General features: G+C 35.5%; 2 protein-coding genes across 2 annotated transcripts in view; both read left to right on the top strand.

Moving 5' to 3' along the window:
- The window catches only part of LOC129280665 (uncharacterized), a 38,530-nt gene extending 14,796 nt beyond the window's left edge, over positions 1-23,734 (top strand). The window contains exons 5-12 of the mRNA XM_054916686.2: positions 1,764-2,301; positions 4,284-4,346; positions 6,582-6,766; positions 12,176-12,312; positions 13,857-14,020; positions 16,931-17,197; positions 17,642-17,869; positions 18,757-23,734. Of these exons, the coding sequence (XP_054772661.2) occupies positions 1,764-2,301; positions 4,284-4,346; positions 6,582-6,766; positions 12,176-12,312; positions 13,857-14,020; positions 16,931-17,197; positions 17,642-17,869; positions 18,757-18,863 (1,689 nt within the window). The 3' untranslated portion in view covers positions 18,864-23,734. The remainder of the gene's footprint in view (positions 1-1,763; positions 2,302-4,283; positions 4,347-6,581; positions 6,767-12,175; positions 12,313-13,856; positions 14,021-16,930; positions 17,198-17,641; positions 17,870-18,756) is intronic.
- LOC135157207 (uncharacterized) lies at positions 2,514-4,279 on the top strand (the record flags this gene model as incomplete). Its single annotated transcript, XM_064112129.1, has 1 exon — positions 2,514-4,279. A coding segment is annotated over exon 1 (1,680 nt), but the record flags the coding sequence as incomplete, so codon positions are not given.
- Positions 23,735-27,594: the final 3,860 nt, after the last annotated feature.

Below are 27,594 nucleotides of genomic sequence, written 5' to 3' on the forward strand. Positions count from 1 at the left end.
AGATTTGTCAGATACATAGATCCAATTTGGCTATCAGCCATTATTGATAATTTTCAGTCACTGGGCAAGTCCAGGGGGGTGTTTCACAAAGATTTGAGTATGACTTAAATTGCACTTAAATGCCAACGCATACATGATATGCAACGCGTGATCTTATTGATAGATACACATTAGTGCGTGTCCTCATTACACGATCTGACCAATGCAGTCAAGCCTTTCATACCGTACGCAACTCGCTATTTAAGTGCGACTCTAAGTCATACTTAAATCTTAGTGAAACACCCCCCAGGACATTGAGATTTTCAACCTCTGAAAAAGATTTGAAAAGCATTTTGATTTTTTTGTGTTTTTATAGTATGATGGATGAAAAGAATATTGTTCTTCAGTTTGATGAGATTTGACCTCAACCTGCATTTCAATTCATTATGTATTGTCTATTACTGGCAGACAGATACTCGATGGGCAGGGTAATAGATCACATAGGCCCGTATTCTGAAGTCAGGTTTAACTTAGACCATGGTCTAACTCTGTGCTAAAATTATGGGAAGCCAAAAGTGTAAAAAATTTTATGAAGCTGTATGTTTCTTATGTTTACTGTGCTCTTTCCTGATTCATCGATGGTGAAGACAATCTATTTATACTTCCTAGACAATTATGAATGATTTGAGAGCCAAATGAGCTGAAGTATGATATCTCTACTCTTAGTGATTTATGTATAAACAATTGGCTATCCATACTTAAACCACAACTTTTAACCTGAGTTTAAGTTAAACCCGACTTCGGAATACGGGCCATAGTAATTAGAGAGAACAGGAAACAAACATTCAGTTCATACTGGCCATGACACACTGGTGCAATCTGCCCTTTCCAATGATAAGACTGAGTAAAGATGGCCTCCTGATGAATGTAAACACTGATAATGTCATCGTGTTCCATCTTATTTCCTCATCCTACAGCCTTTTCCATGCATAAACTATAGAAACTGGATGAAGAAAAATCGATCGGTTATACTGACATCCCAACCTTGGCATGGGGGGGGTCTACATTTTGCAATAGTACAGGGGCTATTTATCTTGCTTCTGGTAGTTATGGGGGGAGTACGACTATTTTGTTGATGTGGAGAATGGGGTAGGCTCTAAATAGCCACTCTCTTCATTCAAGTATCAATCTCAACCTCTCCAAGCAAATATTTATGTCTATTCCATCTTCTTTCTACCTTCTATTTCCACTCTCCAGCAAAGGCCTTACATGCACAACTGACAGTGTTGACTATCTCTGTCAGCTTTTTTCTTTTTCATCCAACTTTTTTGCCTTTCTTTCCCCATCTGTTTTGTCCCTTCTTTTTTCTTGCTTCTCTCCAGCGATCCAATCTGTTTTTACATGTACACTTTAGTACTTCTGTACTGTTACTGCGTTTGGCAAAAAAAGAAGTGACAAATGCAATATTACGTGTGAAAGAGAAACACCATGTCAAATAATTTTCCTATGCCACAGCAGACCCCCTTATACATATTACACAACTCTTTCCAGTCCCGCACCTTGTATTGGTTCCCTGCCTAAAATCTGTCTGGCCTTACAACTACACGTCTTTGTCAAAACTAACTTCATTAGAAGTTTGTACTAAAAACCCTGACTTGTATTGTCTATACATGGATGTTTAACCATGCACTCCATACTTGTAGTAATATTGTAGAAGGTAAAGAAATGATAATTTAATTGACATGTGTGTCATAAATGTTCTTTTTTCCCCCTTATGATTTTAGCTGAAAGCTTCCAACAAAGCCACACTGTCTAGAGGCCAAATACCAATCAGTGCTATCCAGGTCCGAAGACTTCCCCACAGGACTTTCCTGTCAGCCAAGACCCTAGGCTTCAACAAGGACCTTTTGGTTCTCACAACAGACTTCCCAGGTCTAGGTGATGCTAACGAGACCAAAGAACTCTTGGAGGACGCTCTGGTTGATGAGCGTGAGGCTTTCCTTCTTTCTCAGAACAACAACGGTCCAGAGGTTTGCAAGCTCAACGGTAGCAGTGACAAAGGCAGCGTCAGCGGCTCAATATCCGACATTCCAAGCCGCATCGAGGGATCTGTGACAGATAGCGACAGCATCCGTGATCGCAGCCAGGACTTGACAGATTCGGACGACCAGACTACAAACGATTTCTTGGACGACGAGTATGAACTTCCGTGCCATGATCGGCTGGCTGATGTTAACCTGTATGCTCTCTCACCCCATGACTTTGACTCGCCCGATTCTATATTCAGCCGTTCGCTTGCGGATTTGACTGACCTGAGCCTATGTAAGTTTTGGAACGTTAAAGAATGCTTTGCCCTGGCTGCATGAGAGAGAACTAATCCATTATTTAAGACATATCATTTATGAGGAGTTGGAAATAACTGCATGAATTGTTTTGGGAAATGTTAATCCAATCATTCATATGGCATTCATAGAAGGATTCCTGGAGCCTAGGTAGAAGCATTCTAACATTTGCTTGTATAGGCATCACCTCACCATCATTTCATCATACCTCAGTTACTCTTCACCTATTAACTAACAATTGCTTGCAGTGGAAAGCACCTGCTAACAAACGCTGCATCATGTCTAACCAGCTTGCTAAAAATGCCAAAGGCTCAAGCCGCAAGCGTAAATTTGATACTAGAGGATCATCCAGAGAAGCTACATTGTCCACTGAGACTCTATCCGCCTCAACAAGTCCTCTGAGATCAGATTCGGATGAAGATGCAATTGTAGAACTTGATTTTCAAAGTGGAAATGTTTCATTTCACGCAAAACGCCACAAACTATTCATACCACCCTCTGAAAAAACTGCTGTGACTAAAGACCTTGTGTCTGTCATTCCAAGTGAAGAAACTCATGGAGATGATAATTCTACCAGAATGCAGTGCAGACCTCCACTAACATACCTGTCATGTGATAATCTTTCACCCATTAAAAACCCAAGTGCATCATTGCCAGCTATATTAACACTATCTTCAAGTATGCTAATGCCTGCAGACAATCAACTAACATGTTTAGAGAATCAGGATGGGGATCGTTTGCCTGGTGTACTAAAACAATCGCTTAGCTCATCTAGCCAAGAAATACCTCTAGCAACTTCTCATCAAAGTATAGTATGTCATCCTAGCTTACTTTCACCCAGTTATAGTACTAGCCAGTCATCAGGTGAAAAGAAACTTATTTGCAGCGGTGAAGGAAATGTCAAAGAAGCTGTATCTAGTCTTATATTTGTTGATGATTATTACTCGGCAATGGATGTTTGTAATACCGGGGAAGACCTTGTTGGGGATATGCCAAAGGAATCTTTGGGAGAGATGGAATGTGAGCAACTACAGTCTTATAAGACTTCAAATTATGTCCCAAATCCCCTAGAACAGTCGCGTCTTGTTAGGGTTGTTGGAAGTAAGGAGGAAGAACTTTGCGAGGGTTTGAAAATGCATTGTGATGAGATAAAAGCCAAAGACATTGAACTTTATAAAAGTAATGTTAGGAAGGTTAAAGAAGTAACTGATACTGGAGGGTCAAGTGACAATTCTGTCAAAGACATTCCAAATGAACCATTAGTAACTAAGAAAATATCTTATCAACAATGTGAGAACGAGGCTATGATTAGAACCGATGACAGCATACATGTAAGGACTGTTTCTGAAACAAAGACTTCACCAAGAGCTACAAGTTCAAAGGATCACTCTCAGTCTCTTGTAAAACAAACTTTGAAGGGGAGTTCCACTTCAGAATTTGGGAAAATGTTACCAAGAAGTGTTGCATTACATGTACAGAGTGGAAACATTGGGCCAAGTCAAATGAGAAGAGCCATAGCTAGGGACAAAGCCCAGAAAGAACCCAGACAACCTTCTTTGAAATCTGGAAAAGCTCTGAAGGGTTGTAAATTGGGCACGAGTAGCAAAGTCAAAGGACAATCAGTCCCTGTACTAGAGGATAGTGCGACATGTATACCATTGGCGGGTGAAGAGGAGATGGAAGATTCTGACAGTTTATCTTCTAAAGAATTGACAGACAGGACAGGACAAACTATGTCAGAAGAAGATAAAATGGAAACGGATGATAAATGTAGGGTTGATCATGTGCATGGCCATGAGCATGATGTTATAGATTCTTTAGTTACACAAGATGAGATGATGGAAAATGAAGGGAAGAAGGATGAAAGTTTTGATGGGGAAGGGTCATCGATACCAAGGTTACCAGAGTCCTACTCTGATCTTCAAGAATCTGGTCTAGCAGCTATTGATCTCTTTTCTACAGATGAAGAGTTTGGTGTTGAGACTATCAGACGAAGGAGAGCTCTCTTGGGCGGTGACAAGGAGGGTAAGTAGATGGAAATAAATCTTCCCTTGTCTTCACTCACTGGTCTGATTGGCTTCCTGTTGGGATCTGGTGTCCTCATTTGCTAGAGCTCCTGTGAGTAGTGAGCTGACTGGGCTTGTCCCTTGTTGGTGAACCAAGCTGCAAGCAGGAGGGCACCAGGCCCCATCAGGATGCACATGTAGCTAAGACTTCCAGTGAGTGATGCAATATTTCTGGAGTACTAATTAACACTGACGTAATTAGGCTTGCGATTAAACTTAATGGAGGTTTCTTCCCTTGGAACCTTGTAATGACACATTCCTTTACACAGGTAGTAATGCATCTACAATAAATGGAATTCAGTTTGCATACTTGTTGCTATGACACGCAAGCCTCTGGCAATAATTCCCAAATCCACTTCCATCAAAATGCTTGTTTAAGTTGTTCAGCTATTCATAGAATTACAAGTACATATATTCTCCCTAATTATGTGTGACTTTGTCACGTAGGATCAAGTACTCTGTTTGCTTTTAGAATTTCAATTTCAGATGCACTTTGAAAGTCCAACCCAACCAATTGGGGATTTGGTTGTGAGTTTTATCAGTGATTGTCATTTACAAATTTGCTCTCTGCCAATCAGATCCCAGGGTTTTCAGTAGCTTACAACAGCTGTCGGTGAAAATCACTGACAGAACTTTTCATGTAATGCCTTCCTGATCATTCAAATGTCAACTTTCCTGTAAAGACTACTTCCTGATGCACTGAGACCCCAAGACCCCATTTGTGTATTAAAGGATTTGGTAGGGTGGTTCAGAAGGCTTTAGGTTGGTAATCTCTTGTGGTCCTTTGGCATGGTTTCAGCTCTCCATACGTTTGACAGGGGCATTCCATATACATGATGTGTCACTATTTCTGTGACTAACTGCGTGGATTTTTATTGAGAAAGGGGTTGCTTTATAGACTACCCTTATAGGAACACTCTCGAAAGTCTACAGGGAGGGGGAGGGGGGCACCTGTCATTACCAGAGCCGTCCGCACAGTAACGTTGTTAGCGCTAACAGTGAGCCCAGTCGCATCTTTTTGGATTGCGAAGTCAAAACATTAAATTTCAATGTGTAAGTAATCGCTGCCTCATTACAGGTTGTAACAGGGCTTCTGTTGGTGCTAACAACGTTTCTGTGCGGTCAGTACAGATTGTCCAGGGATTTTCTAAGAAGACCCTAACAAGTAATTTTGGTTCAATCTCAAGTACCCTAAACAAGTTTTCTTCACCCTAAATGACGCCTCAAATATTCAGTTTTCATAATCGGGTGAAATATAAACCCTTTCCATACACCATGCCCACAGGGCTGTTAAAAAGTGGGGATTTTTTTCATGATTTTATCACTTTTGATACCCCCTTTTTGTACGCACCTACATTGCCAAAACATGAAAATCTGAACAGTCTTTTGTGCGCAAGCATGGTCGTTACCTTGTAACAACAGTGGCCCTTGGGATTAAGGCACACATAATAGATTATGGTAGAAAGCAGTCCAATAGCAGTGTGTAAATATATATGGGTGATTTTCGTTAATTTGATTCATTATGTTTGCTTTGTTTCGATTGCTAGTCACTTTTTAATTCTTTATAGTCTAAATAAAGCCATTTCCTTTTTTAATAGACACCCTGCATTAAACCCTTATACAAAAAGCAGAAGAGGCCTCCAAATTGATTTATTGTGATGGCTATTTTTAACTTTGAACAGAAATTTGGCTATTGTGTGATGTCATTTCAAATATGTCAAATTACATTGAATGAAATTGCTCTTTCGAGTTTTAATGCATGTGTCATCTCTTTTAATATAGTGCTAAATATATTTTTTAAGTGTTTAGCAGGCATACAGATTTTAAAGTATTTTATATGATAGTGGAGCTGAAGCCATCTCTGCTGTCTGTTGCAGAAGAAAGATTAAAATTTCAACAGAATTGAGGGGTGAGGCATTTCCCTGCTTCTATGCAGTTTTATAGAACTTTATATACATGTACCAGATAAGGAAAATATGAAGTTTTATAGGTAATTGTTTTATATTTATAAGGTAATTTTTTCTTTCTTTCTAGAAAGACATTTAACAACTTTTTAAAGGTACTGTACATGTACAAATGTGGTATGCAATATATATGTATCTAGAACATTTATTTGTGAATATGCATTGCTAGTGGTCTTCATCTTATGATACAGGTATAATATATACATGAATAACCACTTTGTTGACCCCAGGAAGGGATAGTCTCCTGAAAGAAGCGACCCGGAAGCTATCACTCAAAGCAAAGAAGAGGAAGCGCAGAACAGACAAGTCTGGTGATGGGTCGGTGATCGGTGGAGGCTTAGACGACGGAGATGATAAAAAACAGAAGAGAGTCGCTCCAAACTATTTTGTTGCTATCCAAGTATGCAGTCCAGAGGTAAGCATTCTTTACTACACTTTATTGGGCTTGTGACGATAGTCTGGATTTGTGGAGCGGAGGTGGAGTGGGGGTGGCCGCACCTATTTAAACAATGGGGGCTTTTCTCGAAACGGTTGGTTGAGGGAGAGGTTTCAGTTTATTAAACGCACCCTTGTGAATCAATGGGAGAGGGGGGGCATTTCATGAACGGCTGCACTGAGTAGTACCATTTGTTTTTGTGACAGAGGGTAAAGATTGTTGGGGGTGGGTCTAGAATTATGAACATCATCAATTATACAGATTAATACAAATGTACTTGAATTAAAAAAAAAATGCAACCTCTCCTCTTTTCTTGTAATACTGTTATCATTATTTGATACATAATTTTTATAGTAACGACTGATTCATAAAACTTCTAAACGCAGCCTTTCCTGAAAAGTCCACCTTTTAATTCTATTGCAAGCAATTGATTTTAAATTTGAATCAATTGCAGAACTTTATTTTAGAAATAAAATTATCTTGCAAATGATTACTGAGGTGATTGTGCATTCACTCTTCTATAAAAGACTTGCTGACAAAATTCAATCGCACTTTGAAAAGGAAGTGAATTTTTGCCTCAAAGCTGAAAGTGATACCTCCAATATCATATTATTCTCTCTTCAAACTTATGACTCTACTGAAATCGATATAATGACTAAATTTAGCTGCTTTTAATTATAATGTGTGGAACTGGACTGCCAAATGTAGTTATATATCACTGGAAACATCTCCATTTAAAGTGATTGAGGCAAGGCCGTGAACCTGATCATAAAGTTTGTCCCAACACTATTTATTCCATGTGCTCTAGTAGCAGGAAGCTCTAGGAATTCCCAATTAAGGGACAATTTAGCTTGACACTTCTTTCTGTCTTCATTAAAGGCCATAGGAAAGTCACTTTTATTATTTCTATCCTATTTGCAAACAATGCACAAGTTTACGACATAATTAAAGAAAAAAAAAAGATTTGATTTGGAGATTGTATACATTCCTTTAAACCAATGCAATTAATAAAAATTGACCTTTAGTTCCTAATACGCACATTTGTTTGGTTAAAAATCAATATTTGATTTTGATGTTGTGTTTGATTGCAGATATTTCTGCAATTCAAAATTACCAATATTGTTCAAGTTTTGACCAAAATAGATTTTCTTTGTCATCATCACCATCATTATCATTATGATCATCATCATTACCATCATCATATCATTGTCATCATCATCATATCATCATTCATCATCACCATCATCATCACCATCGTCATCCTCATCACCATTATCATCACCATCCAAGTTTTTCATTGTCATCATCAGCATTATACCATCATCAGCATATACCATCATCAGCATTATACCATCATCAGCATATACCATCATCAGCATTATACCATCATCAGCATATACCATCATCATTTTCATTTTCTAAGCTTCCTTTGGGAAAAATAATTCCAGAAAGGATCATTGTTAAGAATTCATTTGACATTCCAGTATCCATATAAAGCTTGGTAATTGAAAGGTTTTCATTTACAAAGACCTGTCAGATTGAGTGCTAGCCAAACTATAGCTGTATAATAGCAGGTGGATTAACATACACAGCCACCTAGGTCTCTCACACAGTGCCCTTTACCCTAACACACTCGGTACTTTCACACCAGCTAAAAAACAAAAATACCACATAACTGTTTCATAAAACTTAAAGCAAATTTGTTTTAAAAGTCTAAAGCTACTGACATCCTTCAATCTGATTGGCTGATAGTTAACTTGTTATAGAAATTGTGCATTTGTTGCTGATAACAAGTCTGTATGAATCGGGACCATAGGGTATTCTCATATCAGAAAATTTACTCTCAATTACCTTGATCAGAAAAATACTATGTATTTTTGGCAGTGTGAATGCAGATTACTCATAATATTCCTGAGAGAAGATACCTGGTATTAATAGAAAGTACAGTAATTTGAAAATTACAAGAACTTTCGCGGAGATTTTCCTAAGGTTGCGGGTATTCATGCAGTGTGACATAAAATTACGAGAGGTTTCCCATCCAGCATGGTTTGCTGTTTGTGAGCGCTCTATAGCGTAGACAGTGTGCCTCGTCTGCTACTTAGTATTGAGCATGCTCGAAATGTTCGAGAATTTGACCAAAAAGTTTTCGGTTCAGGCTGGTATGAACGTGGAACATAATCATGGTATTTGTAAGCCTGAAGTTCTAGGGGTATTCTGGTTATGGAGTTGGGTTTGAAAGCGTCAACATCGATGGCTTTGAAACGTATCTTGAAACGTTAATCTGGTATTTCCTGAGTAGGGGACAAAGCTATCAAGCCCTTAACCACAGAATGATAGAGCCTGGCTTCCTGGCAAACGACCCTTCAAATTATCACAAAATCACTATATTCCCTCAATTGGCAGCAAGGCTTTAATTTTCTCTCCTCTTTAGAAATGTGATATTATACATTAGATACATGTAGGAACACTACAGTGATTCAAAAAAATTGCCTTTTCTGTTTCTGATTTTCAAACTTGATCTAAAATGGAATACTGTTTTGTAACAGAAAATATACAAAGCAAAAATATGAATCCTGCTTTGCAAAGGAAAATTCAATTAATTTTCACATGAAAAGTAAAGAACAAAGACAGATTTTGCATTTTGATTAACCAGTAAATAGAAACTCACGATTCCTGAAATGAACGTTTATACTGAAAGTGTAACTATAATCGCATCTATACAACTAACAGGTTGGCCATGCGTATTTATGTACATGTATTAAGAGTCAAGGATTGAAAAGTTTGTAGTATTTTCATATATGATCAGAACTGTACTCCAATTAATATTTTCCCTACCCAAGTTATTCGTTGGACCATGAGAGGTTGAAGGGGTGGGTAATACTCTACAACATTTGTATAATAACATGGACAAATTGAATATTGCTGATGCTGACAAAAAAATGAAATGCAGGAGTTAATTTAAACTATTTGATAAAAGTAAAAAGTTGTTCACATCGTATGCATTAGCTGCAACTTAAACTTTATAACATAGAGTGCAATCTATACCGTAAAGTTTGTGTTATCTTGTTATTTGGCTGTGTGTATTAAAACAGTCTGTTACAGCTCTTCCAAGGAGTGGTTATTTGGCCTAGCCCACATATAAGTTTATACGTGGGCCTACATGTATAGACTTCACACTGTGTTGGCTAGTAAGGGAACCCGTAAGGGGGTGTGTTTATATATGGTAGTGACTAAGAGTCGATGATCTAGATCAAATGACACAAGGGATTTCAGGTTACATCGAGGGAGATAAATGGCAAGCTAGCGACTCAAGATGGTAATTTGTTTGCATTAGGCTAATGGGCTAATAAGGTTCGATCGCGAACCCCTTTCGCTTTCCCGAACTTGTATCCTGTATTTGTAATCGTGAATTAATACACGATTGTGTCAGGTTACTGGGAAGTGAAGGAAATTGTGTACATGTACTCCATACATGTTTATTTATCAGTGAAACTTGGCAACATGTATTAACCCTAACTTAGGCCGGGCTTTTTTGGCTATTCTGTGGCCGGGGGGGTTGATTCAACCCCCCCCCCCCCTGAGATCTCGGCCGCCGATCGCGCGAGCGCCGCAAAAATTTGCACGCTGGTAGTGTGCGATGTAATCTACAAGGCTGTATGGTAAAATTTTCCAAAATAATGAGATTTGATTTTATATGAATTAATTATGCTAATTTATGCATAAATCATACTTTTTGCTCTAATTCACTAAATAAAGCTCCTAGAATGCTATTTTTTGGTTAAAATTATTTCTTGTAGCATTCTTAACAATCGCAATTGAAAAAAACTTCAGTTTGGAAATCAATTTCTTATGTATTTTATTGTTTTATGAATTTCTTATATATTTCTTTGTTTTTCAACCTTTTGTTTTTCTTTGTTTTTTTCACCAGATTTATTGCACAACCTTTTTGAAGCATAATTATGCTAAAATCAATTGATTTCAGCTGTTTAAAGCAAAAATAATCATATCTTTATGAATAAGATGAGAAAACTCAATTTGCATTGACTTTGTACACAAAATCACGTTTTGGAACAATTTTTGGTCTGACATGCACTTACGAAATGTTGCGTAATTTCTGAACCGCCTACCCAGGTGTCGCAAATTTGGTCTCAAAAGATGCGCAAGACTTGAAAGTATAAACTCTGTGAGTGGCGCGGTAAAACAATTTTGCACGGCAAAATGATCGCAGAAAATGTTGAGGGGGGGTTGATTCAACCTTATAATCAAATCAAGATCCTTATAATCAAATGAAATCTTTTTTTTTTTATGGCCCTAGATTAGAGTATGGTAGCCAGTTTTCTGTGATACAGAAAACGGGATGATTTCATGGAATACGGGAAGAAGAGTGAATTCATCTGCAGAGTTTCAAAGTTCTAAAACATGATTTTCAAGACCCTCAAAAATGAATTATTGTTATTAGAAAACTTAATAATAACCAAGACTCCACATCTGAAGTAAATCCCCCCCCAAAAAAAAAAAAAAAAAAAAAAAAAAAGTTGATTTCAAAGATATTCAAACCTGCATTACATTAAAAATTTCATGAAAATTGGATGTAAAATAATTTTAAGAATTGACATTTTGAAGTTATATTTATACCAAAATTGTTATACATGTATGCACAACACAGTGATATGCAAATGAGAGAGATTTCATTATTATAATTTTTTATAAAATGATTAATTGTTTCTGCATATTTGACAAAAATGAGACTCCACCCAATCACAAGAGTTTACAAAAACAAATTATTCCACATGTTCGGGGGAATCAAGCTTTCTTTCTTCATAGTGTAATGAGGTGAAAATTAAAATATTTTGTATAAGAGAATACAAAAAAAATAATATATGGATGATGTCATTGTTCCCTCATTTGCACATTGACTATGATGTGCATATAACTGTTTTATGAAATTCATAAATTTCTATAATTTTGATAAATTTTCTGAATAATTGGGCTTATTTGATTTTTCTCAATAGTCAAATCAACTTTTTCTTGAGGTGGACTTACCCTGTAAACATATAATGCACATTATATTTCTTGGGTATTAGAATAATAACTCATGCTTGTCACCTTTGAAACTCACAAATGCTGTCCAAACTTTGAAACAGTGTTAGAACTGTTCCCAAGAATCATACCTCATGCGTGTTATTCTCAGGGGCCGCGGAACAGTTTTCAAAGTGGGGGGGGGGGGCCGAGTCAAAGGTGGGGGGGGGGGCTGACCATGCAAAAAATCACAATTGTATGGTCATTTTTACGTTTTTGTACATCCCCAACCCCCCACTTCCGTGGCCCCCGGTTCTTACTAATGTCCTCGATGATGTATTGGTAATTTTTACCGGTATTCTCACCTAGATTCATCAAGCCCTTCACAATGTCCAGCAGACTGTGATGGCCGGGGATGAAAAACTCAAGGATGCTATGGTTCCTATACCAACGCTACATCTTACTATCATGGTCATGCATCTAGCTACAGATGAAGACGTTGAAAGGTATCTGTTCATTTGCCTGTATCTGATTCAGCCCCCCTCCCCCCTCCCCTCAATTTTTCACACTAAATCTGCCACGCAAAATTTTTTCACCATCTTTTTTCAAAGCCTTTATGTATATTTCTAATTGTTTGATGAAATTCACTGAGTTTAAAATTCAGTTTTTCTTTGATACTTGTTTTTGTTTTAGTTGACACAAAGGACAATATTAAACACTTTTAGGTGATGTTATCCTTTCTTTTTTTTTAATGAATTGAAAAACAGAGACAATGGTGTCAGCTGCCGTGCTTCATACTACATTAAAACTAAAATTTGATTGCTCATCTGCTGTTTGGTAAAACTTGTTTGTAAAAACATCTGTTTTGGTTTTTATGTTGAACTGGTGCCTCTTTCCCCCTTCTTTTTATTTTGGTTATTGTTCCCCCATTTGTCAACCAGAAGCCCTCTCTTAATTTCCTTTTCTTATGAAACCCATTTCCTCTGATCTTTACCCCTTCCTTTACCCCTTTTGGACTAGTTGTGTTCAAATGGTCATATTCAACCCACAATCCAGCTTTTCAAGGACGTTTTAGGGTTTTAAAGACAGCTGCAGTCAAGCTGTTGTTGGTTGCTCCTGAATATGAAAAGCAAACTGGATTATTAGCTAAATATGGTGTAGTTTGTTCTTTCTGTAATATTGCTGATGTCAAGTTTATATCATTTAGTTTTATAGTGCCCTTCAATGGAATAAGGCAACAAATGACACATCAGCCAATAATATATTTTCACATTGAATTTTGCAAGTAACGTATTTACAATCAATCACAAATTTCACTTGCAAATTTTCTTCTTTTTTTTTAATACAAAAATCAATCATATTTCTAGTTGTAAGAAACGAACCATCTGTCAATTTCAAAATATTAATCATTAGATTATGATTGATTTGGTTGTCTAGCTTTGACTTGCAATTGATTTTAACATTTTTGTAATATCATCATTGTGTCCTTTTCCTCTGGGTCAAATTTTATTGTGTCACTTATCATTTTTTTTACCATATAAGGAGAGAATATACAATCTTCTTTTCAGACCAATACTACATGTACATGTAGTTATAACACATTAAAGCAAATAACTTAACTAACAAAACCAAGATGAATGAAATTGATTTTATTTGAAATATCATATTATCTCAACTGTTTTTCAATCAACATCAGTTCAAATCAACTTAACTCGATTGAGCCCACACAGCAAGCCTACAGGAAGGCAAAATGTTTTTAAAAAAATTACCAGGGAACTTCTGTCAGTAATGGAGATGTTTTAATGCAAGCCCTGACTAAAAGAATAAAAAGAAATTAAAGTGGATCAAACATGAAGGAACATTCTGTGCGATATAATTGTCTTCTCTTCTTCTTCCAGAGTAAGTGCTGCTTCAAGGTGATGAAGATAAACACACTGGTTGTGTGTGTAACTTTTCACATACTGTCATTTCACAATAGATAAAGCTCTTGTAGTGCAGGTGCAAATATATACATGTGTAAGTAAAAACATTCTCTTCTCTTCTCTTTCAGAGCCAAACTAGCCTTGATGGAGTGCCACAGGTTACTAGGCCCAGAGATCACTCGCAAGAAACTCAATATATGGTTCCATGGCTTAGGACACTTTAACAATCAGGTTATGTTTGCTAAGATCAAAGACATCGATGGAATCTTAGACACTCTATATAATGTAGCAGGTAAGAAACTGAAATATTAAAGGAAAAGTTCACTCTGATGTCATTTTTTAAATTTTTACTCAAAACAGGAAAATGAAAGTTTCTTATGTTGTCATTTTATTGTCTCTATCAGTATGTCATTTATGACCTACTACCCCCAAAGCAACAATGAGCTGCCATGGAAGTGTTTCTGCAAATAGCCAAAATAATAAATTGATCTTTAAAGAGTAAACATTAAAAGATTAGATTATCTCAAAGGGTCATTCTTCATTTTCATTCTGTCGAAACTGGAGTCGTAAAGTTAAATAAAAGACAAAATGCAAGTCATTTCTTAGACATCGTTTTTTACAGACTGCTTGGAAGGTTCATCAAGATTGCAAAGCGTGCACATCTCATGCTTGAGTGAACCCCAAACTTCACACCTTTTTTTTCTAAAGCTCTTGCTCAATTTTCTCTCTATTCAACCAAGTACTTGTCAGGGTTATTGTTGATCAATTTGACAAGTTATGTGTTATTTCAATGCTTAAAGGTCAAGTCCACCCCAGAAAATGTTGATTTGAATAAATAGAGAAAAATCAAACTAGCATAATGTTGAAAATTATTTCCACCACCACCACCACCGTCACCACTATCATCATCATCATCTTCATCATCTTCATCATCTTCATTTGTCATTATCATTATTATTATTATTTTTTTTTACTTGATTATATATATTATAGCAAGTTTTGGCTTGTTAGATTTTGTTCTTCTCTTTTTTATATTATACTTAATTGATACTTTAATAATTTGTTATTGTCCATTCTGCTCATAATATGATTATATGGTTAAAATATGTTTCGGTTTGTTATATTTTTCAAGCATTTTTTCGCTTACTATGGCAATCCATCTTCTGCTATTAATTTTATGCTAAATGATTTATACCTGATTTATTGTCAATATATGTTTGTTACATTTATGTTATATTATATTGTTATGTAGAAGAAAAATAAATTCAAATAAAAAATTTAAAAAATTCATCGAAATCGGATGTAAAATAAGAGAGTTATGTCATTTTAAAGTTTCGCTTATTCTTCACAAAAGAGTGATCTGCACATCTGCATGATATGGAAATGAGACAGGCGATGATGTCCCTCACTCACTATTTCTTTTGTTTTTTATTGTTTGAATTATACAATATTTCATTTTTTGCAGATTTGACAATAATGACCAACTTGACTGAGCCATATAGTATTAAACAATGCTAATTCCACATGTTCAGGGAGGAATTAAACAATGTTTCACATGACAGTGAGGAGAAAATTTGGATACTTCATATTTCATATAATAAATTACAAAAGAAATAGTGAGTGGATGATGTCATCAGTCTACTCATTTGCATACCGACCAGGATGTGCATTAACTGTTTTGTGAAATTTAAAAAAAAATCAAAATGTCATATTTTTCTTATTTTTCCTCCGATTTTGATGAAATTTTCAGTGTTATGCTTGTTGGAATTTTCTCTTTTTATTTAAATCAACTTTTTGTTGGGGTGGACTTGTCCTTTAAGATGTGCTTTTTCAAACTAATTGAAAATCTCAAAAATTATTTTTTGTGGCTTATTGTTGATTCGGAGGTGGGCTTCAAAAAAAAAGAAATTAATTTGTGGTTAAATCCATACATATCTAGACTTGGTTTATGTTAGGCTTCAAATTTCTTTGGTCTAGTTTTGATAATAGATGCGTAACTTTAAGTCTTCCTTATGCAAGAAAGATTGAGAATTAACTTTTTAGTTGTTTGGCATGTATTTTTTTCAAATTGTTCTTACTTGCATACTAGGTTGTAGAGACTGGAAGCAGAGCTTATTAATTTGTCCCTTTTTACTGTTCCATGATTTCTATCCCATCTAAGGTATGGGTCAATGGTGATTGGATAATATCTCTGATACCTTTCTAGGGATGACTTGGTGGCAGCATTGACTACTTGTTTTTGTAGAGCATTCCAATGATTTACACTCCTTACTGAAAGAAGCATTCAGTCTGAGTCTAGTGTTGAAACATAGTTTGACAATTGTTAAAGTTGTGACCACTCATTATCACAATTATTGTAACCATACTGTTATTATTTTTTTATTATTATTATTACTATTATCACTTATTCTAATTTGTGTTACTCTTTCGTTACCTTTGATATTTTGTATAGCCTCCTTTTCCCTCCTTTTAAACTGTCTCCCGTCTCTCCTTTATATTATAATTTTGTAATATACGTACTGAAACTAAGTTACGGGGGCTTGCCTCTCATACAAGCTTTGCTTTTCTTGGCAAGCCCCTCCGTTCTGTTTTATATAGTCATTATAGTCAAAGTTACTTTAGTTCGCATTAGTTCTCATTGTTTATACCTTACTCCGATTGATGTTGTACTTCAAATTTGACTATGTATTGTTTGATTTTGTTGTGCTTTGTGAACGGAAAATGAATAAATCTAAATCTAAATTGTTATTGAGCCTGTACTGTAGCCAGTAGGAAGCACTTGGAGGGAGTACAATCTACTAGTATCGAAGCCTCTCAGGATTTTGAATATTTGTACCATGTCTGGGGTCCGTTGCAGAAAGAGTTGCATTTAAACGCAAGTCAAAAAATCAATCGCAAGTCCCAAATGCGCGCTGTTGATTGGTAGGAAATCAAGTTGCGCATGATTTAAGAGTTGCAATCGATTGTAACTCTTTCTGCAACGGGCCCCTGCCCTTTGTCTTCTTTAAGCCTACGTAGGTAGCTGTAATTCTCAGTCTTTCAGGACGTGCTTTCTGTTTCAGCTCAGGTTTGATTGCCCTACTTGATGGTTTCATAAGTGGTGCTGCTATTGGGAACAAAGCACTCTAATTTTAAAATCAACTTTTATTAGAAAAGGAACCAACATTGAATCTTTATTTTTAAACTTTCCCCTTTTTCGCAGAAACCGTTGAGAACTGTTACCGACGTCACGGCATCCACTCCACCGGGGAGCGAGGGTTCAAGCCCCATCTCACCGTCATGAAGCTGTCTCGTGCCCCTAGTCTGCGCAAGAAGGGCGTACGTCGTATCAAGTCTGAGCTCTACCGTGCTCATAGCGCAACGCTCTTCGGTAATCAACCAGTGAGCGGTTTTCAGCTCTGCTCTATCAACAAACCTAAGAGTGAGGACGGGTACTACTACAAAGCACATGAAGTCCTCTTTAATCAAGGTAATGTACTATGTATATTAGAAAAGGTAAATTCTATATCTGTTTAATGAGAAATTAGTGACAAAACTGCAATTTCAAGAAACAATAAACCTTTTTTGATATATCCTTGAAATAATCCACCTTTTTTTGTAAGTGCTACCCCATTTTCTCCATTAATTCTTACTTGACTTCGTGCACTGTCAAGTCATCACCATTTGAGAGCTCCAATGGCATGACCAACTTCAACCCTGAATATCCTAAACCTAGCATAAAACCCTATTGCAACCCTAACCCTATATCTTAGACAAAATAAAGCCCTGATCAAATGTCGTCACCGATATTGGAGCTACTGATTATTCTTTCCTATTTTTGAGCAAAATCATTGCCATGTAAGAGTATCGTATTAAAAAAGTAGGTTTGCTCTCTTAACAAAATCCCTTTTTGTGCCCCCCCCTTTTTTTTTAGATGTTTCTCCGATCCCTGACCCATTTGACATGACAGGGATGGATGATGGGTCTAAGGAACCAATCACAGAACCTGTCTCATCCACAGTCATAGAGGAAGAACCTCAAGAACCAATCAAAGAGCCCCATCCATCCAGCAACATTGAAGAAGTGCCTAAAGAACCAATCACAGAGCCTGTTTCATCTCCAGTAGAGTCCTCTGAATGTCAAGCAGCAAATCAGACATCTGGTATGAGCATTATTCAAGATTCTTGACATTGCCCAAAAAAGATTTGATTTTTTTTCTCTCAATTTTGTCTGAACTGGAGTAAATTAAAAATAATCAGTTGTGGAATACATTTGTGACCAACCACACCAAAACCAACAGTAATTTGACGGAAGGTTATCTGTAATTAGCCAAAATAGTAATTTGTTTCTTCAAAAAGTAAAAACTTGAAAATTAGTTATGAGGTAATAATTCTTCTTCTTTATTCTGTCAAAATTTGAAGTTTTAAAATTAAATAAAAGACGAGATCAGAGTTTCTTCAACAACACCTTTTTTACTTACTGCTTGGAACTCTACCATCCTTGAGTGGACCCCTAACTTAAAAAATTGTTTTTTCCTTGTTCTCTTAAGCTTTTATTGATTTTTTCATACATTCAATCAAGTACTCGTGTGGGTTATTGTTTGACAAGTTTTTACAATTTTAAAACTTAGGATGTACTTTTTCACGTTCAGTAATAATCTCTCTGGGTTTGAGGTTGTTGATTACATTAAGACACATATATTTCGCTTGGTTGTGTGATGATCTTTAGAATCAAACAATTTCATGTGTCACCTGGGAGGATATCTTGAGATTTGTTTTATCTCTGGGGAGGGGTGGGTTCAATCTTTATTTACTCATGCATGACCCAACCGATCAATCTCATTTTCCCCCAGGAGTTGCTTAATGAGTGTAGAAAACCACCTACGAAATAACATATCTCAAAATAATTCTGTTCAAAAGTTACAGCAATATGATTTAGGGGGGACTTACTTTTTTTGTTGTGTATAGATGAGATTTTTATTTAGTTTTTTTTTCCATTTTTATTGATTTACAAACTTCAATCCACTTTCTTCCATTCATGCCCCTTCAGATTCAAAAGAAGCCAAAGAAGTATCAAAGTCTCCAGACACCGAGCCTCAAACATCACCCAATGCAAACACAGAGGGCGACACACCATCTGAATCCGCACCCACTTGAATACCCTTTCAGATGACGTCTGTGAAAGATACAAAGTGCCTTGGATGCAGCTCAAAGCTTTCAGCTATGTGTTTATTTATATGCAACTGCACAGAAATGAATGAAGTTAATGAGTTGTACTATAAGTATTTTTTAAACGTTTACAAATATTTCCCTATGGAGGGAATGTGTTTGAAGGTCTAACCTAGGTGATGATGTAATCTGTACAGGTCTATGGTATGCTGTCTGTGACAAATATATTATGAAATATGACATGTATGGAATGATAGTGGTGGTGATAATAATGGGGATGATAATGCCATTGCTATACAGGGAACAATAATTAATAATAATAATTGGCATTTATATAGCGCTTTATCAATCTACGACTGTTCAAAGCGCTTCACAATTATTATTACCCGGTCACTGGATTCATAGCATTTCAAGCAGCCTGTTAGGCGCAAACTTGCTAAACCAACCACAATGACGGTTGTTTCCTACCGGTACCCAATTATTAGCACCTGGGTGAGAGTGGCAATGTGTGGATTGACGCCTTGCCAAAGGGCGCTAAGCCATGGTGGGGTTCGAACACACGACCCTCTTATTACAAGGCGAGAGTCAGAACCGCTACACCACGGCGATTCTGTGACAAATATATTATAGAAATATGACATGTGTGAAATGATAATGGTGGTGATAATAATTGGGATGATAATGCCATTGCTATACAGGGAACTAGCCATTAATATATACATGAAGGTCAATAATGTTTATGGCAGATTTTGGCATAATATGAATGAATGGGAAGGTGATCATGATGAGAATGGTCCTTATGATGATGTTGATGTTGTTGTGGATGATGATGGTGAAGATGATGATATCAATGATTATGGTGATAATGACGATTGTGATGATGTTGATGATGATTATGGTGATGATGATCTGCAGCCTGATCCTATGAAACATGTTTATCAAATATCTATTATGTGATGTTATAAATAGGCTCAAATCAATTCTTTGTCAAATATTTTCACAACGCTTCCCATGCTATGGCACTCTCAATCCATTGCGTATGGGAACGAAAAGGCTTGTGTACAATCTTCTTGACAGGCAGGTTATTTCCAGTGTTAATGATATAGACAAATTATGAGATTAAACTTTTCATTTGTCTATTCTTATATTTCATTCAATTTTGACTCATGAAAAGATCTGCCATTTGTGTGTTGTACATAAGGGAATCAGTATCATGATAATTGGACAGATAAATGTACTGCAAATTTCATCATTCTTTAATAGTGGCATGTGTTTTCGTTTCAAATATCTACATTGCACATATACCTCTTATATGAGTTATTTAAGACCTATTTGTTATGAGCCTTGAATCTATAACTATTTGAGGGCTTCATGCTCTCCTGATAAGATTTGTAGAAAGTGTTAACGCCGGATATTGGGTGATTTCAAGTTTGGTGTCAACCATTTTGTCTTAGTATTAGTGTCAACACAGCACCAAACACTAAATGAAGCTAGTCATGTGATGAACTTCACCAGTTGTTTAGCTATATTACTCATTTCATTGTATAACAAACATACGGTGTTGGAGTTTGAGCAGGCTATATTATTTTCCTTCCAAACACCTATTGGTGTTAGTGTTTGGCTGGTTTTTACATCAGCACAGCACCAAACATAAAATGAAGCTATTCCTGGGATGAATGTCACCGGGTTTTGAGCTATCACTAATATGAATTCTACAACTTTATATAAAACTCACTTTAGGTATTGAAGCTGGGTTTGACAACCAGAATTGTGCTTCTAACACCAACACCAAAATTGAACTTGAAAACACACATTAAAGCTATGTTTATACTGATGAAGCCATAAATATATTCAAAGCATATTTGATTTAGGTAAATTACTATGTGAAGGAAACCTGATTTTCCTACTGTTTCCCTGGAATATGTTAGGGGATTAAGGCAGATATCGTGGAAAATCAATTTCTTCCTTTTTTGACAATAACAGTATTCAACAATTGTGCCTTACAATTTATGAAACCTTTGTTTGCCAAGGCATGCTTTGTATTTTTTTAGCAATTTGAAAAATTGAGCTTGAATTGTTCTTGTTTTCGTTCAAAATTGATTTTATTTTCAAGGAAATAAAGCAACAGTCCTATTTATGTAATATATATATATATATGTAGTTTGTGATACAGTTTCACAATTTGTATGCAAACAGTTTTGATCTATGCAAATTTTATCAAGAAATTATTTTATTTTGGTTGCTTTTTTTAAGAATACCACTTATTATATTATTATTGCATCTAAACAAAGGCATATTTTATCAACTTTCTAAATCATATGTTTGTTATTATTTCATTTTCCATTTATTTTAACTTTTCCTATCTTATTAACGATGTCTTGTGTTTGGTCGGAGAAACCTTTGTACATATTTGGCTGAGATAAATTGTTGTGAAATGGAGATCACAAAATCCCAAAATTATTGCATTAATGAAAGAATGTTGTTTCCTCTGCATTTACATGCATGGTGTGAGGGCATGCATTCCTGCACAAATGATCCACAAATATGTGGTATTAAGTTTTGACTATTTTGTGCCGACACAGTAAAATATGGATATTTTTTTTAAAGCCTTTAATGTGATGTTAGTAAATCCACTTTGCTCGACTCTCCCTAAACTTTTATATGGTGTACAAACTGAGTCGTAAAACTGGCTTTAAAGGATACCCTTAGAAAAGTTAGGATTTGAGCTAAAAAGTGTATTGAAGAGAAGCAAGTAAGTCTGTTATTTTAAGGCATTGTACAAGATGAGAGTGTGATTGAAAGCAAATCAAATCTTTTGTTTAATCTCTGGTTACAGTAAAATGGCCACACCTTTTGGGTGGAGTTCCTCTTTGAGATTAAAAGTTTGCAAAAGGCATGTTCAGACATGGTACTGAAAACTTTTTCATCCAAGTTAAGTATTTGAGTTCAGACAGGGGTTTAGATCAACCCATTTATGTGGATGTACATCAACTCATCTCTCAAATGAGAGCTATTTTTTTTCAAAATTCATTCACAAAAGTCAAAACATAGACATTACTTCTTTTTTTTTTATAATGTGATCAAGATCCACAACTTTTTCTTAGCAAGAATATGACTTTGCCTCACCATATCTGAACAGTCTTGAGGAACCAAACAATTTCAAAACTGATGCATAATCTCCAAACTTCATTTTTCTCATATTTCATGTTTTAGAAAAGGCCTACGCATCAAGAACAATTTGTTCATTCTTCCTTTCTTGAAAATTCTCATAGGTTATTGAGAAGCTTTCTTCAACTGTAGTATATACTTATAAATTCTTCTTTTCAAACATGATACTATTGTATATGTTCAATACTTATATACACTTATCTTATTATAATGAACAGTCATGATTTATGCTTTGTATATAGTTGGTGGAAATAGCAATGACAGTTAAACAAAAAAAATTGTATTATGTATTCTGTTGAAATGATTAGATGTTGTATTTATATTATTAATGAAACATCTCATTGGTGTGCTAGTATAGGTGTATTCTGAGAAATACATGTTCATGTTTTAATTTCAATTGCGTGAATTTATTTAAAGGATACCATAGAATCAAGATGGAAACCAGCCAGTTTTTAAATTTATTTGAACTTATTTTATGAGAGAGTCTAATTTGCTTCCACGTAGGATTTAAAGGGAGAAAGGTATTAACAGTTGGTTGGAAAGTTTTCAGAGAAAAATTCCTATTTGAATAATTTGACTTATCAGTTTGACTAGTCCTTGAAATTTTGGAACCTTGTTTAAATGAAGCTTGTTTTCAGTCACAAACGCAGAAAAAAAAATTAAAGATATTTGTGGCAAATCAAATTTGCCTCATATTATTAGCATTTTACTTCAGTTCAATTTATTTCCTCTTGAACAGCACACATCAATCATGAATACATTTGAAAAAATAGTTTCAAATATAAAGTTGTAATTGATAACTGGTTTAATGGCCTGCTATTTACATGCATTGATCTCTTTTATATTAAAAGGGATTATTTAAAGGGTAGCTCATTACCACAGAGCTTTGGCAAACGGTGAAACCGTTGCCATTGACCTTAACTCTGTAAGATTTTTATAAAAATACTTTCTTCTTCAAAACTTCCAAGTTTGTGACTGGCGTTCACCCTCTCCCATTTTTTCTAGGCCTGTGTGTTTTGGCTCGGTTGCTAGAGCCTCAGTCTCACAACCGGAAGGTCGGGAATTCAAGCTTCGGCCGCATCAGACCAGATGTTAAAAGATGGGAGTTGCTGCTACCCTGTTAGGCGTTCAATAATTTAGGGGGAAAAGCAATGGCGATCTGGCGCTGCACAGTGGCTGCCGGGCCCACGATCAATTGGGCAAAATGAATTTTTTGAGCATTTCTATTTCAGATATCTAATAGAACAATGAAATATGGATTACGTGTCTCTTTTCTTTCTGCTGTTATTTTAGCCAATATGGTGGCATGAGTGACTTCCATTAAGGCATTGACCAGGAAGGGGGGATGTTTCATGAAACTTGTCACCAATGGTAACTTCATGGTCCTGTTATAAGCTACTGAAATGGTGCAATGTAATTGGTCTAGAACAAACTTTTCAGAGTCTTGGCATTTTATGAAGCTAACAAACTTTGTGAATCAGTTTCCAGCTTTGTGTACATGTGTTATGTAGAATACTATTGAATTATGACATAGAGGCATTTATTTGATACTGGTATTTTATTGGGAAAAGGTGGGTTATTATTTCAAAGTGTAATACGCTACTATTGTTTGAATTGCTACATTGTAGATCGATGTCGATTTACCAAAATAAATTGAAAAATAACAATGACAAGTTCATGAGGTCTCTCTATGTCCTTTCAATATTTTAATTTGTTTACTAAATGAATGTGTACTCAGGGGTGACTCCAGGATTTTTGGAGGGATGGGGTGAGGGGGGGGGGGCTGATGCCCTCACAGTTAAAGGAAAAGTCCACCCCAACAAAAAGTTGATTTGAAAAAAGGAGAAAAATCCAACAAGCAAAACCTTGAAAATTTCATCAAAATCGGATGTAAAATAAGAAAATTATGACATTTTTAAGTTTTGCTTAATTTCACAAAACAGTTATATGCACATCCTGGTCGGTATGCAAATTGGCAGACTCATGACGTCACCCACTCACTTTTTCTTTTGTATTTTATTATATGAAATATTCTAATTTTCTCCTTGTCAAGTGAAACAAAGTTTTATTCCTCACTGAAAATGTGGAATTACCATTATTTTAACAGTTTATAGTTAAGTTAAGTTGGTCCTTATTGTCAAATCTGTAAAAATTAAAATATTGTATTATTCAAACAAAAGAAAAAGTGAGTGATGGACATCATCGACTATCTCATTTGCATATCGCTGAGTTGTGCATTGAACTGTTTCGTGAAAAATAAGCGAAACTTAAAAATGTCATAACTTTCTTATTTTACATCCGATTTTGATAAAATTTGCAGCGTTATGTTTGTTTGATTTTTCTCTATCGATACAGATCAAATATTTTCTGGGGTGGACGTGGCCTTTAAATCATTTGTTTTCTTACTTGAATAGTATTATACAGTTATCTGTATATATATATGACTAAACCCAAACACCTCAAAGGGGTGTTTTAAAGGGATGGTCCAGGCTGGAGATAATTATATCTCAATAAACAGTAAAATTCACAGAGTAAAACGCTGAAAATTTGATCAATAACAAATAAAAAACTTATTGAATTTCAAAGATTTGCATTATTCCGGTAAAACAGTTCTATGCATGTTTTTATGAATATTCATTAGGTGGGCTGATGATGTCACATCCCCACTTGTTCTTTTGTATTTTATTTCATGAAATTAGGTTTATTCAAAAATTTCTACCAAGAGCTAAATCAATTGCTCAATCACTTTGCTCTGTGAATTTTACTCTATTTACTTAGATATAAACATTTTCAGCCCGGACCATCCCTTTAATGCCCTTCTATATTCTTCCTTATTCTCCTTTTTTGTTTGTTTTCACTACTTGAAGAATCCGGGGTTGTTGAACACCCCCTCCTCCCCCCCCCCCCCCCCCCCCCGCGTCAACCCTGTGTGCAGTAGAGAAATTAGATATTTTATCCATGATAAAAAAAAGTTATATTGAAAGAGAGATGCAGGCCTCTGACAGAGACACAAGAGAAATGGAAAAGAGAAATTGAGATAAGCGTACGTAGCAGCCCGTCATAGCAGGCTGAAAGGGAATATTTATAGAGACGATTAACAGTTCCATAGTTACCTTACGCTCACAAAACCTACCGATGCACTCACATCTGTGCATCATTGATTACCCTTATTTCCCAGATGAAAGAAATAGGACCATATACTTTCAAAGTTATGATGACATGTAAAAAACTTAACCTTGGTTAATATTTCAATGTTAATGTCGCCGCAACCACGTCAGAAAAGCGGCGCAAGGCGCCTAGTCCGCTCAGGGACATTTTCAATTCAATTTAGCACTTATTTCCAAAGATAAGGGGCTTGAGAAATTTTCGACGTTGGTTTATTCTTATACAATGAAAATGGCCTGTTGTGGGTAGACTTATTATGACCAAGCAGCTACCCCCCCCCCCCTCCCCCGTATAAAATATTTCTGATATCATTCGCTCGTTTAAATTGTTTAGTTATTTACCTTTCCTTTTCATAATTACGAAAAGTAAATTTCTAGTTTTCTATTCCAAAAAAAATCAGCTCGCTCTTCGCGCTCACATGAACAAGCATATATAAGACTGAAAATTTCATGTCAGTATACAAATGCCAAGACTGATGACATCGTCAACTCACCATTTCTTTTGTAATATACGAGGTCGCCAAGACTTCCTTGGATTACGAATTCGATTCTGCGATCAATAAATCGAAAAATTGGTTGTACTATGTTTATTTACTGATCAAACAAGTATTCAATATACCAATTATAAGAATATACTTACAAGGGTGATCGGCACAGCAAAAAAGGTATGTTATCATGACCAATTTAATCGCTGTCAAAATGATCTAAAACGAACATGGAATATAATTAATTCTACCCTATGGATCAAAGCATCCAAGGATTACTAAGCATGATAATGCTATAATTGAGAATACAGTTCAAATGGCAAATATTATTTTTCCAATGTAGGTTTTAACGTCGCTAGACATATACCATCAACAGATCACTCTTTTCATAACTATTTGATTGATAGAACGAAAGTTCTTTATTTTTCTATCCCACCTACCCACAAGAAATAATCAAAATCATATCTGGGCTGAAATTAAATAAGAGTGCAGGATTTGATGGAATCGATGACAACCTCGTTTATATATTCAATCTGTCTCATCTGGACATATTCCAGAATCAATGAAAATTTTGAAAATAATCCGGTTTTCAAAAAGGGTGGTGATAGAGAGCTAACAAATAATTGTAGACCCATTTCATTGCTAACAACTTAGTCCAAAATCCTTGAGAAGTTGGTCCTCATTCGTACAATAAGTTTATTTCAAAAGCACAATATTCTTTGTAATACTCAATATGACTTCTGAGAAAAGAGTAGCACTACTCATGCAATACTTTCTTTAGTTCAAAAGGTAGCCAAAGAAAGTGACCAGTCTTCTAAAACGGTTGGTTTGTTCATATATTTTTCTAATCATTTGATACTGTTGATCACGACATCCTTCTTTACAAACTTTCTCACTACGGCATTTGGGGAAAACTATATATTATATGGTTCAGGATTATTATCTTAAAGGGTGCTCCCAGTTTGTTTCACTTAATGATAATTTCTCTTAACACAAGCCTGTCATTTGCGGAGTTCCGCAGGGCACGCTTGGTCCACTTTTGTTTATTATTTATATAAGTGACATTGAAAAGTCGTCTAGGTAACTTCAATTCATTTTTTTTTGCTGATGACTCAAATACATTTTTCTCACATCATGATCCAAAACAATTGACGCAAATTTTAGATAAAGAACTTAAAAACGTTGCAAATTTGATAAAATCAAACAAATTATCACTAAACCTTGATAAAAACTAGTTATATGCTGTTTAGTAATAAATTTGAAGCTTTAACAAATGATGTAATTGTTTTATGATACTGTCGTCCAAAGGGTCCGATCAATTCAATTCATTGGACTAATCATTGATGACAAGCTTTCTTGGAAACCGCACGCTGATAATGACTGCAAAATCATTGCTCGAAATACTTGCATCCTTGGTAAATTAAAGCAATTCTTACCACACACTATTATGTTATCCTTGTATTCTACATGAATCATGTTAATCTTCCTTTACTTAAATTATGGATTTATCGCTTGGGGTAATGCAACATATTGGCTAATCGATAGACTATTTATATTGCAAAAAAAAAGAGTTATTCGTGTGATAAATACAAGAAATCTATTCTTGAAAAATAAAACAAAATATGACGCGTTTGATTTGTATTATAATGTACACATTATATAATTATAAATATTGTTTTTGTACAAAAGAACAATTCAGTCGCTGTATAAACACGTAATTACAATATCAGGAGGGCCATACATTATATAAGTTCTGCCTTTCAGTTTGACCTCCCTCCCTTTCAATTATTTATATTTCAATTTGATAATTGTCTATTGTAATGTTATCAATTTTTGTATATGCTTCAAATGTGATTATAATTATGTTACTATGCCAATTGAATTGTATCACAATTAATTGTA

This window comes from Lytechinus pictus, chromosome 17 (assembly GCF_037042905.1).
Source record: "Lytechinus pictus isolate F3 Inbred chromosome 17, Lp3.0, whole genome shotgun sequence".
In the NCBI taxonomy this organism is placed as follows: domain Eukaryota; kingdom Metazoa; phylum Echinodermata; class Echinoidea; order Temnopleuroida; family Toxopneustidae; genus Lytechinus; species Lytechinus pictus.